Source organism: Cervus canadensis, chromosome 11 (assembly GCF_019320065.1).
Source record: "Cervus canadensis isolate Bull #8, Minnesota chromosome 11, ASM1932006v1, whole genome shotgun sequence".
NCBI classification, from domain to species: Eukaryota; Metazoa; Chordata; class Mammalia; order Artiodactyla; family Cervidae; genus Cervus; species Cervus canadensis.
In genome coordinates, this window is record NC_057396.1 from 42,591,757 (window position 1) to 42,611,157 (window position 19,401).

General features: G+C 40.0%; 1 protein-coding gene across 1 annotated transcript in view; it reads left to right on the plus strand.

Moving 5' to 3' along the window:
- LOC122449829 (interferon-induced very large GTPase 1-like) overlaps positions 1–8,241 on the plus strand; it is a 46,651-nt gene extending 38,410 nt beyond the window's left edge. Inside the window, exon 4 of the mRNA XM_043481872.1 lies at positions 698–8,241. Coding sequence (XP_043337807.1) covers positions 1,043–7,984 — 6,942 coding nt within the window. The 5' untranslated portion in view covers positions 698–1,042 and the 3' untranslated portion in view covers positions 7,985–8,241. The remainder of the gene's footprint in view (positions 1–697) is intronic.
- Positions 8,242–19,401: the final 11,160 nt, after the last annotated feature.

Genomic DNA, 19,401 nt, shown 5'->3' on the forward strand with positions numbered 1-19,401 from the left:
ATTCTTTGCCTATTTTTTCCCTAATATTCTTTTAATGTAGCTATCCAATTTTCCCAGCACCACTTATTGGAATTATCTTTTTTCCATTGTTTTCTCACCTCTATTGTCATAGGTTATTGACCATAAGTGTGTTCCATTGAACTATGTGTTTGCTTTTATGCCAATGTCATGCTGTTTTGATTAATGTAGATTTGTAGTATACTCTGAATAGGGAACCTGATACATCCAGCTATTTTTTTTCTCCAGTCAGCCTTAGCAATTGAGTCTTCTGTGGTTCCAAAAAATTTTTAGAATCATTTCATCCTACTTTTGTGAAAGTGTCCTGGGTATTTTGATAGTGACTGCATGAAGTCTATAGGTTGCTTTGGATAATATGGCCATTTTTAACAACATTAATCCTTCTAATCAAGGAACACAGGATATCTTTCCATTCCTTTTTATCATTTTCAAATTCCTTCATCAGTGTTTATAGTTTTCAGAATATAGGTCTTTCACCTTCTTGGTTAGGTTTATTCCTTAGTATTTTATTCTTTTTAGTGTGATCATAAATGGGATTGTTCCTTGAATTTTTTTTTCTGATAGTTCACTATTCAGTTCATTATTAGTGTATACAAAAGAAACAGATTTCTGCAAATTAATCACAGAATCCTGCATATTAACATGCCGCAGGCTAACTGAGTGTCTTTTCCTCCCACAGCCATGGACACAGCAGAGTCTATGCCCAAAGAACCCCCGTTTAGAGGCAAAAACAGGCAAGGTCTCCAAGAGATGCTCAGAAAAGGACTGGCGGTTGAGTACTAGTTGTCAAAGCTGCAGGAACTCCTGAGTGTGACGTCTGGCCATGCCTTACAACACCTAGAAGATACAGACCTCCAGAAACTGAAATGCCAGGTGCAACATTCCTGGGAGAAAAGGGCCCTGGGGAAACTGCTTAAGCTGTCACACTCAAATACTCTTTCAGAGTTATAGGAGTCTTGGGTGGAATCATTAAAGAAAAGGCCTCTTTCTAGAGGCAGAACAGGCACTGCAGGAACAAAGAGAAATGCTGTCAGAAGGGAAGCAACAACAGGAAGAGGCAGTGAGGAAAAAGGAAGCAGTGCTGAGGCAAACAATGGAGATCCCAAAAGAGTTCAAGGCATCTCCTGAAAAGCCCCAAGGAGAACTCGTGGAAGATATGCAGAGACAACTCAACCTCATGGAAGGGGCATTTTCTCATAGGAAAAATCTTCCAGATAGAGAACTGGTGAGACATGTATCTGGAGGACTAGCCCTACAGGGAATTTACAAAACCAGGGACCTAAGGTGTCTTATAGAGAAGAAAGAGGAGCTACTCTCTGTCCCTAAGGAGTTTGTACTCCATGACCCTAATCAGGGTACATGGATGGAAATGAATGAATTTACATCTTCTCAAGAAGAATCCATGTTCACTCAGACTGTAGAGAAGCTGGGCTTCAGTATAACTGTGTTATCAAAGGGTGGAGATTGGGGAATTAGCCTGGAAGCTGGTATGGATCAGATCATGCATTCAGAATCCAAGAAAATACAACAGTCATATTCTAAACACTCTTATTTCTGCTCAACCAAGTTCATCTATATCCCACTGGCCACCTGCATCTTTCCCATTGACCAGCTCCAACTTTCCAATGCTGCTCTCCAGGATTTAAAACACACTGAAGACCTTTTGAGTCAGTCAGAAGACCCAGCCAAACTACTCTTGCTGAGGCATAGGGTTGAAGCCTTCTTCCAGAGGTTTGGGTCTCATGCTAACCAGGGCCCTCTGCACCTGGGAGGAATCTACTGGTGGAAAGCCATTTCAGAGGGTTTCCAAAAAGAGCAGCTGGCAGAAGTGAAACAGAAAGCTGCAGAGGCCTTGGATACTTACATAAGGGGCAGTTACGGTGGCTTTGGAGTGAACATTGATACAGATCTGGATATGTCAGACTCTCACTCAAAAAAAGCCTCTCAGAGAACAACCTTCCAAAATCTCCAAACTGAAGTACAATTATCCGTGGCCCAGACAGGTGGCCCACCAGAAGCAAATGACTTTTTGGACTGGAAAGCTGGTCTAGTTGCCAATAATCAAACCTGGTGTGTCATTGACCGTGGAACTCAACTGGTACCTGTTTGGGACATTGTCCTCTCTAGCCACAGAGATGATTTTAAGGATCCTCTTAAAGTAGCTAACTGCCTGAGAGACAACTATACTGATCTGACTGAACTCACTGCCCAGATCCAGGAAGGAGAAGAATTACTTAGTATTGAGAAGGAGGCTAGGATTTTCCTAGAGGATGTGAAATCCTGGAAAGTTTTTGATCCTGAAAAACAGCTTAAAAGGCTGATACATTTCATGCAAAGGTTGAGTCAAAAAATTAAAAGTTATACCACTTGGATTAATACATGCTTCAAAGACTGGGGTCTGCTGAATTTTCTGGTAAACACTGTCAACTTTTGCAAAAAATCTTACATTTGTGGAACTAAATTTATGAAATCTCAGTTGAGCAGTCTTTTGGATCCTCACATCTATACAGTAACAAACTTTCCCCAGGCTCATTCTATTATGCAGTGGATATTCCAGTCAGAACCAATGGAAGACAATGTCCATATTACCCGATTTTCTGAGTTAACTGAAATATTTAAAAAAACACAGAATGACCTTAGGGAAGTAAAGGCCAACTCCGAATCCACAGAGTTGGTGGAGGAAGCTCAAAGAAAGCTGACTTATGATGTCAGCGTGTCTCTTGGCTGCTTCTTGAAATACCTCCGTGAAACGGGGAAGCCAGACACACACATCTTGTTACTTTTTATTGCAGCTGGTGCAGGATATCATGTGGTTGACAATACGTTTCAGTATCTCCTGGGGCATGATGAGTTAGACTTCCTATTGGATAAAATGCAAACTGCGCAAAACAAATACCAAGAGCTCAAAAATATTTGCAACTACAGGGCTCAGGCATTCCTTGTTCTCACGGGCCTGACAGCAACAGCAGGCATCAAAGCTGTTTCTCCAGAGGAGAAAACACAACGCTTGGCATTGATAAAACATCACATGGGACAATGTTTCACTAAAGAAGTTGTATATGTCCTCACCAAGCCTGAAGATCATGATTGGGAAAACCTAGAAAAAGACTTGAGACTGCTCATTGATGGGAATTATGAGGCCATTGTCTCTTCCTTGCAAGTGGAGGAAGTGGGAAAACAAGTGCAAAGTGTCTTCCATGAAAAGAAAGAGCCCTATGAACCGCACAATGATGAAAATAAAAAGGAGGAAGTCATAGAAAATGGAGCCTTGCAAGACTTACTCCAGCGTCTAGGCCTAGAACATTACTACCCTAGAAAAATGAGCAGAGCTAACTTCCAACTGATCCACAAGACTTCTGTGTACAACACCCAGCCCTGCTCTGAAAGAGAACTTCCCTTCTATTTCCTACAGAAGCTCTTGATGCTCGATTATGGGCTGAGATACCTGATCATCAAACATGAAGAATACACAGAGAACCAAGTCTATTCAAGTACCTCAAATCAAGAAAAGGAGGATTTTGATCCATATGAAGATCTATATGAAGAAAGTGTTAGTCTTACTAACCCTTCAGCAGACACTAATGTCAGACCCTATGTTCACCCTATGGATATTCAGATGGCAATTCTTCACTGTGCAGATGATTTTGCCAGACAATATATTTTGGACAAACTTTCCATTTGTCAGTTTGCACTCCCCCTTCTCATAACTAATCCTTGCAGTGCTCAAATTGAATTCTCTCTCTGGTCTCTCAGTCAAATTCGAAGGAGCTGGAAGCAAGTAGGGAAATCAACAAAAGGGGAGAAGGACAATTACATAAATCAACAGATGTGTCATGTCTCTGCCCCCATGGTGTCCTTTGTTAGAGTTGGAACTGGCTTCTCTGCCTCCAAGTCTCAGATCATGAACTGTCTTCTCAGTGAACGCAAACATGATGTCTTTTTTCACCGACATTGCAAAGGCAGCAGCAGAGACTGTCTCTTGATGGGAGGAGTGGTGGAAGTCGCCTGGTTCTGTCCTGGGGGGGAAGAGCAGGACAGATTTGACAACTGCTTGACCTTTACCAATCTTCATGGAGATGCAAAGGAACATGAGAAGCAGCTCGCCTTTTTGCAGGAAGTCTCTTCCATAATTGTGGTCCTCATGTCAACTTCTGATGACAATAAAGAAAACCGAAAAACAGTCCGTGACATGTGTCAGTCAACAAAACCTTTAATCTTATTGCTTGATGATAAAGGAAAAGTCACAGTCAATAAATCTGGCTCAAGAGTGAGTATTGGGATCAGGAACAGAAATGAGGCAGAATTAATAGGGGAGCTCACAACTACAATCAGACATTTGCTGGAGCTCTCTAACACTGCACTCAGCTTGGAGAACTGTGCCCAAGTTGCTCGCAAGCAAGGAATGCTCATTGATGAAGACCAGAGAGATTGCAAGGAAGCCAAAGAAAAGGCAGAGAATCTAATGACCCTACTGGGAGAAATGGAAATACATCAGGTCAAGGAAAACTTACTACCTCTTCAGGGAAAACTGTGGCAACGTTGGTGTGAAAAGGATAGAGAACTCTATCATCTGAGAGAAAAGGGGAATCGCAGCATTGAACAACACAAAAGTGAGACTGAGACAGAGAAACAAATGATAAGAAAGGAACAGTTGAGAAAAGCCTTTCCTGTCAAAGCTTTAATGTGTTCTGTCCTTGAAATTCTCCAAAATCATTCAGAAACTCACACCAAACTCTACTTCCTCCAATGGCTGAATGTAGCTTTGGACAACCTGACTGCACAACACTTGGAAAATCTAAATGAGAAGAAAAAGGCATTGGTTCTAAAAGAAAAGCAAGAGGCCACAAACAGTAGCTCTCTGAAAGACTGGCAACATGAGATAGAAGCTATTTCCAGAGAGATTAATGACTGTACCTTGGGAATTGAGCACATTCTCAGAGAAACTGGCCAGATCTATGAAGCTCTGGAAGAAACTTCACCCATGAAAGATACCCTATTTCTCTCCCTTCCCCACATAGCTGCAGATCTGATGATATCTGGTGTTCCCATTGAGCTGATGGATGGGGATGTTTCATATGTGCCCCTGAGGTGGGTGGCAGCTGTTTTTGACAAGCTCTCTGAGAAACTTGGAAACAAGCGGCTCTTTGTTCTCTCTGTCCTTGGCCTGCAGAGTTCAGGGAAGTCCACCCTGCTGAATGCCCTTTTTGGGCTGCAGTTCACTGTCAGTGCTGGGAGGTGTACCCGGGGGGCCTACATGCAGCTTCTGAAAGTGGAGGAGACATTCACAGCTGAACTTGGCTTTGACTTTATGCTTGTTGTGGACACAGAGGGACTTCGAGCCCCAGAGCTCAGCAACAAGTCCCAGAATCATGACAATGAATTGGCAACCTTTGTCATCGGACTTGGAAACTTGACTCTGATCAATATTATGGGGGAAAATCCATCAGAAATGCAAGATATTCTACAAATAGTTGTCCAAGCTTTTCTGAGGATGAAACAAGTAAAAATCTCTCCCAGTTGCCTCTTTGTCCATCAGAATGTGGGGGAAGTTACAGCTAAAGACAAAATTATGGACGGAAGAAGGCGGCTAGAGCAGAGATTGGATAAAACGGCAGCAACAGCAGCTGAAGAAGAGCAGTGCTCTGATGTAACCTGCTTTAGTGATGTCATTAAGTTTGATGCCAATAACCACGTCTACTACTTCGCTCACCTCTGGGATGGCAATCCCCCAATGGCTCCTCCCAATCCTCGCTACAGCCACAATGTTCAGGAACTAAAAAGCAGAATTCTTGTGACTGCCCAACAGGAATCTAGGGGAAGCATCATGAAGATATCAGATGTAAAATTACGAGTTCAAGATTTGTGGAGAGCCCTACTGAATGAGAACTTTATTTTCAGCTTCAGGAACACTCAAGAAGTCATGGCCATGAGCAAACTGGAAACCATGTATAACTCCTGGACATGGGAGCTGAGGAGTCACGTGCGGAGCTTACAGGAGCAGCTGATCAACCAGATTCAGAATGGAAAAATCCAGACACTTGAAGCATATACCCTGGAGGCTCCAGTTACCAAGATATATAATGCCATCAAGCAAGAACTTGAAAAATATTTTAATGAAGACCCAGATAGTGAAGTGCTGGTTCAGTGGAAAGGAAATTTTGAAAATAAACTAATAATCCTTAAAGAGACCCTAATTTTAGATGGCCAAAGAAAAGCCAAAGAACTTATTAGTTTCAAAAAAAATCAAGAAAAACTGGATAACAAAAAGTCAGGTTATGAAAAGGAATTACTGGAAAGAAGCCGGAATTTGGCTTTATTGCTAAATGGCACTGAATTGAGCGAGGAAGAGCTCCATGAGAAATTCAACCCACTTTGGGAAAAATGGGTCTATGATGTGTCCTCAAATCTCCCTCCAGCCACAGACCCTGACATTGAACTGGATTCTGAAAACATCCTTTTGGATTATTTCAAAAAGGAAAAAGACATGGTAAGCACACTGGAGAACTATTCTGGAGAAAAGTTTGAAATCAACTATGAAAAACATGTTAAGATGAACAAGGGTCTTTTGGGACTCTATAAAAAGACAATGGATGCCCAGGATATACACTCCATAAATAGGACTACTGACTGCATTATTTCAAAAGTTAATGAAACTGTTAACAAAATATGTCAGCAAAAGCATGATTACAATCCAACTTATTTCCATGAAATCCTGAGAATAATAGAAGAGGAGGTGAAGTCTGCACACACTCAGAAAAGATACACATTTACAAGAAGATATGAAATAGACTTATCATTGTGTTTATTCCAAAGAGCATCAGTGAAGTTTAAGGAGATGCACAAGGCATTCAAGAGGGCAAATGATCCTGTAAACTATCTGCAAAGCAAGAAAGATGATTTCTTCATGAGCTTTAAGATCTCTTGTCAAGGAGCAACTTCAATTAAAACATTTGTTGATTTTCTGTGGAACAAACTCACACCTGCTGTCTCCAGCACCATAAGGAAAAACATGGCCCTCAAAATTGCTGGGGACATTCGAACCACCTGCCGTGCATTCAATGAAAACAGAGCTAACCTGGAGAAACACATTCTCATTTCTCTGGCAGAAGAGGAAAATTTTGATAACTACTGGCAGTACCTTCATCATCCAGAATCATTTTTTAAGGATTACATTGAAAACCATGTTAAAAGATATTTTTCTGACACAGGAAGTAAAAAAATAAAGACTTTTCTACAAATCAGTTTAGATGACATCAAGAATGCCATCCTCTCAGCTATAAAAGCATCTACAGAAATAGCCAAAGATAAAAGCAGCACAGTGTCTGGGTGGTTAGATTTGTTCTGTGATCACCTGGGGAGTAATTTGATCCTTCCACGAAAAGACTTGATAAGCATTGAACACCAGGAGATAAAAGATATCGAGTTTATCAAAGAGGCCATGAGTAATGCTTTAGATCCTGAAATGAAGAAGGTAGAACAGAACTGTTTGTCTAGATTTGTAGAAATGATTCCTGAAATCCAGAAAATGCTCTCTGAACATCTCTGTGGCTGCTGGAAACAGTGTCCCTTCTGTAAAGCAATTTGTACGAACACAATCCCTACCCATGAAGGAGACCACAGTGTTCCCTTTCACCGTCCACAGGCTCTCGGTGGATGGTGGTGGTATCAAACAGACAATTTTTCCATTGACTACTGTACTAGTTTAGTAGCAAGTGATTGCATTTTTATTTTGGACGATGGCAGGAGATTCCCATATAAGACCTATCGACAAGCAGGAGGGGAGTATGCCACATGGAGCATCACCCCAGACACATCCACCCAGCCATACTGGAAATGGTTTGTCTGTCACTTCAGATCAAAGCTAGAAGAAAAATATCACAAAAGATTTACCAATAAAGGTGAAATTCCTGATGCCTGGAAGAAAATCACAAAGCAGGAGGTGCTTGATGACTTGAAAACAAAATAATACTCAATGACCAGATAAGAGTTCCAGTATCTAAACAAAGAAGGCACATTACCAGAACAGGCCTAAAATACCACCCACTCAGAATGAAAACCTTCCTTGTATCAATCTTTCTCAAATGAAACATCTAAAACTAAATCAATCATAGCAAGAGTTGAAGATTTCTTGAGTAAGAACCTTATTTTTCTTTGTCTCAATTCATTCTTCTTTAAAAACAGATAACTAATATACATGAGTACATAAAATCCAATAAAGTCCATTTAATATACCGACTGCATATTTTATATTATTATTTTGAATGTTTTTATTTTTAAATATGTAATGTTATATAAAGCTTCAAGAAAGTCATTTTCATAGAGGGAGATTAAAATCATTGCAGGCTGCTACAAAATCTATAGAATAACTATGCAAATATTTTTATCAATATACAGTTATTGACTGGAAGTTACTAATACTTTTCATTTCTAAGTGTATTTTTTTCACTCTCTTAAATTGTGAGGAAGAGTTACTAATGCATGAATGCAAAAACATTCATAGGAAATTCACGATTTTCAATTCCCAAATATAATGCCAGTTAAAGCTATTCTATTATAGGAGTAAAAAAAAAAGAAAAAAGAAAAAAAAATCAGAAACTTGGCCAGGATAGAGCCTGTATCAATTTGGGAAACAATATTAAACAAATATGACATATATAAGTTAAATAATTTTTTCTAATTTAACCACTTTTCTCTTCTTCCTTGGCACTTTGGCACTGGCCTGTGCATGTTTTTTTTAAAAGGTTAAGAAAAAATTCACAAGAGTTTAGGTATTCATGGCCTAGAGCTCTGTACAGGTCTGAGAAGGACCCGTTTATAGAAAAAGATTTAGGACCAGGGAAAAAGGGCCATTTTAATCAAGGCTGTGGACCAGGTCGGGGCTTCCCTCGTAGCTCAGTCGGTAAAGAGTCTACCTGCAATGCAGGAGACCCGGGTTCGAGTCCAGGGTCGGGAAGATTCCCTGGAGAAGGAAATAGCAACCCACTCCAGTATTCTTGCCTGGAGAATCCCATGGGCAGAGGAGCCTGGCTAGCTACAGTCCATGAGGTCACAAGAGTCAGACACATCTTAGTGACTAAATCATAGTGATAATTCGATAAGAAATGTTTCTGTATATTAAAATGTAAGAAAATGCTTATCTCCAAATCAAGCACCTTTGTGACTTTTCACACTGTTTGAGCCATAGAGTCATGATCAGAAATAAAAAAGGAAAACACACTGAAGCCAACCAAGGACCTGAGAGGGGAGGAAATCTCCACTCTGCAAACCTATACCTTCTGAAACAATGACTTATGCTAGGTTCTCAAAGCTGATGATCTGGAGGAATCCTGATGCAAAGAAAAAAGTTACTCATGTCTGACATAGGGCCATTCATTGGCTTCCATTTAAGGGTACACTCTCTACCCCTCCACAGCCTGTATGAAAACATACAGTACAAAGAAGAACAATCAAAGAACTTGGATCTGCAGAGCTGGGAGACAGGAGTGCTCACTCTGCTATCTTTGTGCCCCAAGCATACTCTTCAGTTTCAGGTCAAATGACCATGTCTCCAGAAGAAATCATGAAACAGAAAAACTAAACAGAAAGCAGATGTTCTTGAATAGATGGATTTTCCTTTTGTTCTTTAAAAATAGTCTCACTGAGAGTCGGAGGAGCCTCTGAATAGGATAAAGTTAAAATAGTGACAAAAACAGAACCCATGCACAATATAGCCCCTGTCTCTGACATCACTGCATCCTTGATAACTGTGCAATGTTAACATTTGTTCAATGCTTTTCATATTTGTTCAATAAGCCCATTAAAACTTCTAACTAAGAAGCATCATGATTATCTTTGATTATCAGATAAAATTCTTGTGTATAAACAAATAATTTTTTATCAATTCCTCAGGCATTTAAGGAGAGTGATTACTAAATGCAATTCAGAGACGGTGTCAAGAGTTCCCTACAAAATGGCTAGACATAAGTTGGGAATGAAGGTAGATGGAAACATATGAAAGTGGTTTTCTATGATAGTAGTGGAGAGTAAAGTGCCATCAAGGTGGGGTCAGGATCAAAGTGTCAATGGGTTGAGGTCAGTGAGGGAGATCTTAGGAACACTGGAGTAGGGTGATAGGGGTGAGAATCATATAGTCATCAAAAGTGGGAGATGCTGGGCCCAGGGTAGGTCACAGGGATTAGAGATGGCCAGCGTTGTAAGGTCACTGGAGGTAAGGTTCACACAATCAGTAGAAAGAGTCTCTCAGAGTCTCTGAAAATGTGGGTCATGGAAACAAAGGAATTGGGGGTCATCACATCAATAGACGTAGGGAATTTCCAGAGTGATTTAAGCTAGAGAGGACAAATCCTGCAGGAATGGGGCTAGGAGAGTGATGGATTCTAGGACAAGATAAAGAACACAAATAAGATGTGAGTTGCTTCTCAGGTGGCACCAATGGTGAAGAACTCACTTGCTGATGCAGGAGATAAAAGAGACGGCGAAGTTCAATCCCTGGGTTGAGAAGATCCCCTGGAGAAGGAAACGGCAACCCACTCCAGTATTCTTGCCTGGAAAATTCCACAGACAGAGGAGCCTGATGGGCCACCATCCATGAGGCCGCAAAGAGTTGGACATGACAGAGCACCAGCACATGCTTTTTAAAAATAGGGAAATTTTCACTAAGAAGATTTTCACTTAGGTCTCAAAGTGAATGAAGTGTATTATGGACTATTACGGACTAATTATTACTGTCATGCCTAAGTCCATAGGGATTTAAGACAGACTTATATGTCTTCTAATTTGGAGGAGACATCAAGATTGAAGGCAAAAGAAGAGGGCAGCAGAGGATCAGAAGGTTAGATAGCATCACTGAGTTTGAACAAACTCCGGGAAACAGCAATAATGGTAGTTAACATGGAGGCTGGGACTACCTTCTAATGATCACTAGTGTCCTGTATTCCTGAACAAGATGCTGAATTTCTCCAAGGTCCATGGGATACAGATTGGATCCTCTGCCCAACAGAGTTTCCTCACCCCTCCCACGCCCCACCCCACGCACCCCTCCATGCCCCACTGCTCCCACCACCCACTTCAGCAGAGACAACTGGAAATATACTGCCAGAAGCAGGAATGAGGGGAAAGTCAAAGAAATTACCCTGGGATGTCAGCAAAACAGGTCAGCAAACAGTACACTGTCAGCTCATTAAGTGTATGGGGGCATTCTGAAGACTCCACAAAAGCACAACCACAAGAAGCAGCTATTGTATATTCAACAACTAAAAGAAAAATCACAAATAGCACCAGCTACCCTTCAGCTCTCATCCCTCAAACCAAATAATGAGAGTAGGAGGAGGAAAGGAAGAAACGAGAAAAAGAAAACAGGCCAGGACACACTTCAGTTCAGTTTACTCTCTCCTAGTCTATGAAATTGTAAATCAGGCCTGAACTTGATGGAGGTGGTGAAAGGTGGTCAAAGAGCCAGCTTAGGATTTAATGAGAGATGGAAGTTTTGATAGTAGATAGGACTAAACCTTTCAATGCCTAAGACTTTAGATATTCTAATACCAAAAGTGACTAGAAAAGTCACTTTCCCAAGAATATTATCAGGAATGGGGGTGGGGAGAACCAAAATAACATGGTGGCAAGCAAGGGTAGAGATAAATAAAGGAATATTCCAATCATACACCATTGAGTCCAGCTCATTCAATGAACAGGTTACACACAGATGAAGAAAAATGAGGAAGAGGGGCAAGAGGAGGAATAAACTGGCAACACAGATGAGTCTCTTCTGACAAAGGAAGGGGCTGCTTCCAGGAGATGTTTTCAATTACTTCTCATTATTAACTAGTACAATATTGTGATATAATAACAAAGATATATCCAGTCTTTGTCCAGGTTTCTGGAGCAGAGCTCCTAGAATTCTTGGAACTTCATGAGTTACAGGGATGAGAGGAGCCTCTTTTGTGACTCCTAAAAAGTCCCTGTCGAGAATACTTGAGTTTATGTTAATGCAGTGACTCTGTAAGAGCCCCCTAGACGATGGAGTTTGCTTGCCAAAGAAACGATGTGATTAGAGGGTTGGACCTTTCAGCTCCAAATAGCCTGGAGGTGTCCAGGAGGGAAACAAGATAGAGACTGAGTTAATCCAGAGTTGCCAGTGATTTAATCATGCTTATGTCATGGAACCTCTGTAAAACCATAAAGGAAAGGGTTTGGAGAGCTTCTAGGGTGGTAAACACCCCCACATGCAGAAAGGTGGTGTACCCCAACATTTACAGTCACAGAAGCTCTTGTATTCAGGACACCTCCATACCTCATATTATTTGCCTCGTAATCAGGTTCTTCATTTATATATTTTCTAACATCCTTTATAAGGATACGTAACTATATATCCTATATATACTTAGCTGTAAATAAGAAAAGCCCCTGATTTCCGTGTGTTGTCATAGCAAATTATCAAACTAGAAGAGAGAGTCATGGGAATCCCAAATTTTAAGACAAGTCAGATAAATTGTGGGTAACTAGGGACCCAATATTTGCAATTGCTATCTGAAGTGGGAGAGCAGTCTTGTGGGGCTGAGCCCTTAACCAGTGAGGTCTGAACTAACTCCAGGTAGTTAGTGTCAGAACTGAATTAAATTGTAGGACACCCAGCTGGTATCTGCACAGAGTTAGAGAACTGTTTGGTAGAGAAAACCCACACTTTTAGTGTCAGAAGTGTTCTATAGTTGGGAATGAATCTTAGTAATTATAACTAGACTTACATTGAAGAAAGTAGGGGAAACCACTAAGCAATTCAAGTAAGACCTAAATCAAATCCCTTATGATTATACACTAGAAGTGACAAATAGATTCAAGGGATTAGATCTTATAGATAGAGTGCCTGAAGAACTATGGGTGGAGGTTTGTAACATTGTACAAGAGGCAGTGATCAAGACCAGCCCCAAGAAAAAGAAATGCAAAAAAGCCAAATGGTTGTCTGAGGAGGGCTTTCAAATAGGTGAGAAAAGAAAAGCAGCTAAAGTCAAAGGAGATAATATACATGTTTCAATGCTATTCTCTCAGATCATCCCACCCTCGCCTTCTTCAATTGTGAAACAGATCTCCAGTCCAGGTTTTATGCATGAGACAAGTGCTCAGGGCTGGTGCACTAGGATGACCCAGAGGGACGGGATGGGGAGGGAGGTGGGAGGGGGGTTCAGGATGGGGAACACATGTAAATCCATGACTAATTCATATCAATATATGGCAAAACCCACTACAATACTGTAAAGTAATTAACCTCCAACTAATATAAATAAATGAAAAACAAAAAGAAAAAAAATAAAGTTGATTAAACTTTAAACTTACAACTTTGGTTATTCAAAATAAAAAAAATAGAAAAATAAAAAAATAAAGTAAATGGAGAAAAGGAAAGCTACATCCCTCTGAATGTAGAGTTCCAAGGAATAGCAAGGAGAGAAAGACTTCCTGCGTGATCAGTGCAAAGAAATAGAGGAAAACAATAGAATGGGAAAGACTAGAGATTTCTTTAAGAAAATTAGAGACACCAAGGGAACATTTCATGCAAAGATGGGCACAACAAAGGACAGAAATGGTATAGACCTAACAGAAGCAGTGAAAGAGGAGAGTGAAAAAGTTGCCTTAACGCTCAACATTTAGAAAACTAACATCATGGCATCTGGTCCCATCACTTCATGGGAAATAGATGGGGAAACAGGGGAAACAGTGTCAGACTTTATTTTGGGAGGGTCCAAAATCACTGCAGATGGTGACTGCAGCCATGAAATTAAAAGACACTTATTTCTTGGAAGGAAAGCTATGACCAACCTAGACAGCATATTAAAAAGCAGAGACATTACAACAAAGGTCTGTCTAGTCAAGGCTATGGTTTTTCCATTGGTCATGTATGGATGTGAGAGTTGGACTATGAAGAAAGCTGAGTGCCGGAGAACTGATGCTTTTGAACTGTGGTGTTGGAGAAGACTCTTGAGAGTCCCTTGGACTGCAAGGAGATCCAACCAGTCCATCCTAAAGGAAATCAGTCATGGGTGTTCATTGGAAGGACTGATGCTGAAGATGAAACTCCAATACTTTGGCCACCTCATGTGAAGAGCTAACTCATTGGAAAAGACCCTGATGCTGGGAGGGATTGGGGGCAGGAGGAGAAGGGGACGACAGAGGATGAGATGGTGGGATGGCATCACCGACTCGATGGACATGAGTTTGAGTAAACTCCAGGAGTTGGTGATGGACAGGTTGGCCTGGTGTGGTACAATTCATGGGGTCGCAGAGTCGGACACGACTGAGCGACTGAACTGAACTGAACAGAAGCAGAAGATATTGAGAAGAGGTGGCAAGAATACACAAAAGTGCTAGACATAAAAGATCTTAATGACCCAGATAACCACGATGGTGTGATCACGCACCTAGAACCAGACATCCTGGAGTGCTAAGTCAAGCAGACCTTAGAACAAAGCTAGTGGAAGTGACAGAATTTCAGCTGAGCTCTTTCAAACCATAAAGAATGATGCTGTTAAAGTGCTGCACTCAGTGTGCCAGCAGATGTGGAAAACTCAGCAGTGGCCACAGGACTGGAAAAGATCAGTTTTCATTCCAATCCCAAAGAAAGGCAATGCCAAAGAATGCTCAAACTACGACACAATAGGACTCATCTCACTCCCTAGCAAAGAAATGCACAAAATTCTCCAAGCTAGGCCTCAGCATGCCTAGTTGTTCAACATGAACCAACAACTTCCAGATGTTCAAGATGGATTTAGAAAAGACAGAGGAACCGAAGATCAAATGCCAACATCTGCTGGATCATAGAAAAAGCAAGGGAATTCTAGAAAAACATCTACTTCTGCTTCATTGATTATGCTAAAACCTTTAACTCTGTTGATAAAAACAAACTGTGGAAAATTCTTAAAGAGATGGGAAAACCAAACCACCTTACCTGCCTTCTGCGAAACCTGTGTGCTGGTCAGGAAGCAACAGTTAGAACCGGACATGGAGTAACGGACTGGTTCAAAATTGGGAAAGGAGTATGAAAAGGATATATACTGTCACCCTGCTTATTTAACTTATATGCAGGGTACATCATGTGAAATGCAGGGCTGTATGAAGCACAGGTTGGAATCAAGATTGCTGGGAGCAATACCAATAACCTCAGAAAAGCAGATGACACCACCCTCATGGCAAAAAGTGAAGAGGAACTAAAGAGTCTCTTGATAAAAGTGAAAGAGGAGAGTGAACAAGTTGCCTTAAAACTCAACATTCAAAAAAGGAAGATCATAGCATTCTGCCCCAGCACTTCATGGCAAATAGATGGGGAAACAATGGAAATGGTGACAGACTTTATTTTCTTGGGCTCCAAAATGACTGTGGATGGTGAGTGCAGCCATGAAATTAAAAGATGCTGGCTCCTTGGAAGAAAAGCTATGACAAACCTAAACAGCATAATAAAAAGCAGAGATACTACTTTGCCAACAAAGGTCCTATAGTCAAAGCTATGGTTTTTCCACTAGTCATGTATGGATGTGAGAGCTGGACCATAAAGAAGGCTGAGCGCCAAAGAATTGATGCTTTTGAACTGTGGTGTTGGAGAAGACTCTTGAGCGTCCCTTGGACTGCAAGGAGATCAAACCAGTCAATCCTAAAGGAAATCAATCCTCAATATTCATTGGAAGGACTGATGCTGAAGCTCCAATTGTTTGGCCACCTGTTGCGAAGAACAGACTCATTGGAAAAGACCATGATGCTGGGTAAGATTGATGGCAGGAGGAGAAGAGGACAACAGATGACAAGATGGTTGGATGGCATCATCAACTCAAGGGATATGAGTTTGAGCATGCTCTGGGAGATGGTGAAGGACAGGGAAGTCTGGTGTGCTGCAGTCCATGGGATTGCAAAGAGTCGGACACAACTGAGTGGTTGAATTACAACAATAAAATCCATTTGGGATGTCAAGAGCATTAATACCTCCATCTTATTTCTTTGCACATTTCTTTTGTAAAATATTCTAATCTCCCTCTTGACAACAAATGCCTTTCACAGACTAAGGGAAAGTTCTAGTCATGCCATCTTCATCCGCATCCTCATCTCCAGTTTTGTTGTGCCTGATAACTGCAAACCCTGTGCTCTTTTCCTTCATCTCCAGACCCTAAGCCTTTCACATTTAAGGAAGGTTGAAGATTAGAGGGAAAGAGACTAGTAGAAACTGCCTGGTCACATGACATCATACTGGTCTTGAATTCTCAACATCCTTATTTATTTCAAAAATCCCCTTACTGTATGAGGAATGACACTTTGGAAGCTTGATCATACATTCTGCACAATTTATAGAGCACCTATTATGGACAGTGTACTGTGACAGATACAATGTCAGAGGACACTGCCCATGAACTACAACTATCAGTTTCCTATTGCTACTGTAACAAATTGCCACAGATTTGGTGACTTAAAACAACAGATTCATTCTCTTATAGTTATAGAGGTGATATGTCCAAAATTGGGTCTATAAGACTAAACACAAACTATTGGCAAAGCTGCATTCCTTTTGGAGGCTCTAAAGGAAAGTCTGTTTTCTTGCCTTTTCCAGCTTCTAGAGGCTGCCCTCCTTCCTAAGCTCACAATCTCCTTCCATCGTCAAAGCTGTCAGTGACCAGTCAAATTGTCCCCAGGCAACATCACTCTACCTCTGACCCCCACATCTCCTTCTCATAAGGACCTTCTGATTACATTCCTCACAACCGGATAGCCCATAATAATCTCCCAATCTCAATATCTTAGTCACATCTGAAAAATTCTTTTTGCCATGTAAAGCCATATATTCACAGGTTCTGGGGATTAGAAAATGGATATCTGTTTTGGGGGGTCCTTTATTCATCATATCACACCTACTCATAGAATGAAAGAGAAACAACTCTTGGAGAGTCAGGAGGCTATAAAAGATGTGATTTTTTAAACCTATTTTTAATGGAAATACAAGAGTTATACTACCAAAACAACAACAACACAAATTACACGTGTACAGCTCATGGAATTATTCCATAACAAACACATCAATTTAACCACCATGGAGGAAAAGTTACAGGACATACCAACCTCCTAGAATCACCTCCTTTACAACATGTCCTCTTCTAATAACTCTACCCTCTCTATTCCAGAGGTTCAACACCATAGATGAGTTCTGTTTTTGAACAGGCAAATTGAATGATTCAGTTTAATTGTTTTGTGTCTGGCTTCCATTCACTCAACAATGTTCGGGAAATTTATCTGTTACTCAATGGAGCTACAGTTGGGTTTTTCATCCCTGCATAATATTCCAATATATATCACGATTCATTTATCCTTTAAACTACTGCAAACATTTGAATTTTCTTCAGCTTGTGTTTATTTAAATACTGCTGCTCTAAGAATTCTTGCACATGTCTTTTGTTGCATTTACTCACACATTTCCATTAGGTATATACCCGGAGAATAATTTTTGGGTCATAGTTTATCTACATATCTAGATATCTCTTCAACTTTAGGAGAGAATACCAGCCAATTTTTAAAGTAGCTGTACAAATTTATAACATTATTAGCAATATATGAGTGTTTCCGTTGCTTCTCGTGTTATTAACACTATTATCACTGTTTTTAATTTTAGTCACTCTGGACTATGTAGTAGTAATAACTCACTATAGTTTGCATTTCCCTGATTACTGCTGAGACTGGACTTCCTTCATTCCTTGTGACTATTTGAATATTCACTTATATAAACTGCCTGCTCAAGTCTTTCATCCATATTCATTTTGTGGTGATTTCATAGTTCTTTCCATATTCTGCATGTAGGCACTTTATAAGATATATGTGTTGCATAATGACCTCTCTACCAAAAATAGTACATAAAATTGAAATTTGAATGTCCATTGATTTCTTATGGATCCAGCTATTATTTCCAAACTTGTAACTATCAAGTCACCCAATACAGGTGCCCCCTAAGCACATAAAGCAAATGTTAACAGGCATAAAGGGAGAAATGAACAGTAATACAATAAAAGTACAGGCATTTAAAAGCCCACTTACATCCCTGGACAGATGATCCAGGCACAAAATCAATAAAGAAATATGGGCCTTAAACAATGCATTTGATTAGGTTGACTTATTAGATACAGAAAATATATTTCATTCAAATGAAACAGAATACATATTCTTTTCAAGTGCCCAAGGAACATTCTCAACAATAAATCATATGCAACTCCACAAACAAGTCTTTGTAGAAACTAGAATTATATCAACTATCTTGTCTGAGCACAACAGGATAAAACAAGAATGTACCAAAAAACCCCAGAAAAATCATAAACTTGTGGTCTAAACAACATGCTACTAAACAACAAACGGTTCCTTGAAGAAATCAAAGATAAAATTTAAAAAACAATCTCAAGACAACTGAAAATGAAAACAAAATGCTCCAAAACCTATGAGGCAGAACAAAAGAAGCTCTAACAGGCAGTGTATAGTAATATAGGCCTACCTAAAGAAAACAAACAAAAAAGCATTCTCAAGTAAACAAACTAACCTTATCCCTAGAGGAATGAGAATAAAAAGTACAAACAAAACCTGAAGTTCATAAAAGAAAAATAATAAGCTTGGAGAAGAAATAATTGAAATAGTGACTGAAAAAAACAAGTGAAAAGATCAATGAAACGAAGCTAGTTCTTTGATGAGATAAAATTGATAAACCTCTAGTGAAACACATCAAGGAAGAAAAAGAGAGACAAAATAAATGAAATTGGTAAAGAGAAGCTATTAATAATTGTGGTTTTACATTGCTCAACTTTGCTATTTTAGATATTAAAATACATTTGTAAATAAATGTGGTTATATTGCACATCATTTTATTTTATTTTTCTATTCAGAAAGTGTATTTATTTTTTAGTACTACTAATTTATGCTTTAATTTCCCATAGGTTTTTTTTCCTTATTGTTATTATTTTTTTAATTTATTTATTTATTTTACTTTACAACATTGTATTGGTTTTGCCATACATTGACTTGAGCCTGCCATGGGTGTACATATGTTCCCCATCCTGAACCACTCTCCTAACTCCCTCCCAATTCCATCCCTCTGGGTCATCCCAGTACACCAGCCCTGAGCATCCTGTATCATGCATCGAACCTCGACTGGGGATTCATTTCACATATGATAATTTACATGTTTCAGTGCCATTCTCCCATATCATCCCGCCCTCTCCCTCTCCCACAGAGTCCAAAAGACTGTTCAATACATCTGTGCCTCTCTTGCTGTCTCGCATACAGGGTCTTCATTACTATCTTTCTAAATTCCATATATATGCGTTAGTAAACTGTATTGGTGTTTATCTTTCTGGCTTACTTCACTCTGTATAATGGGCTCCAGTT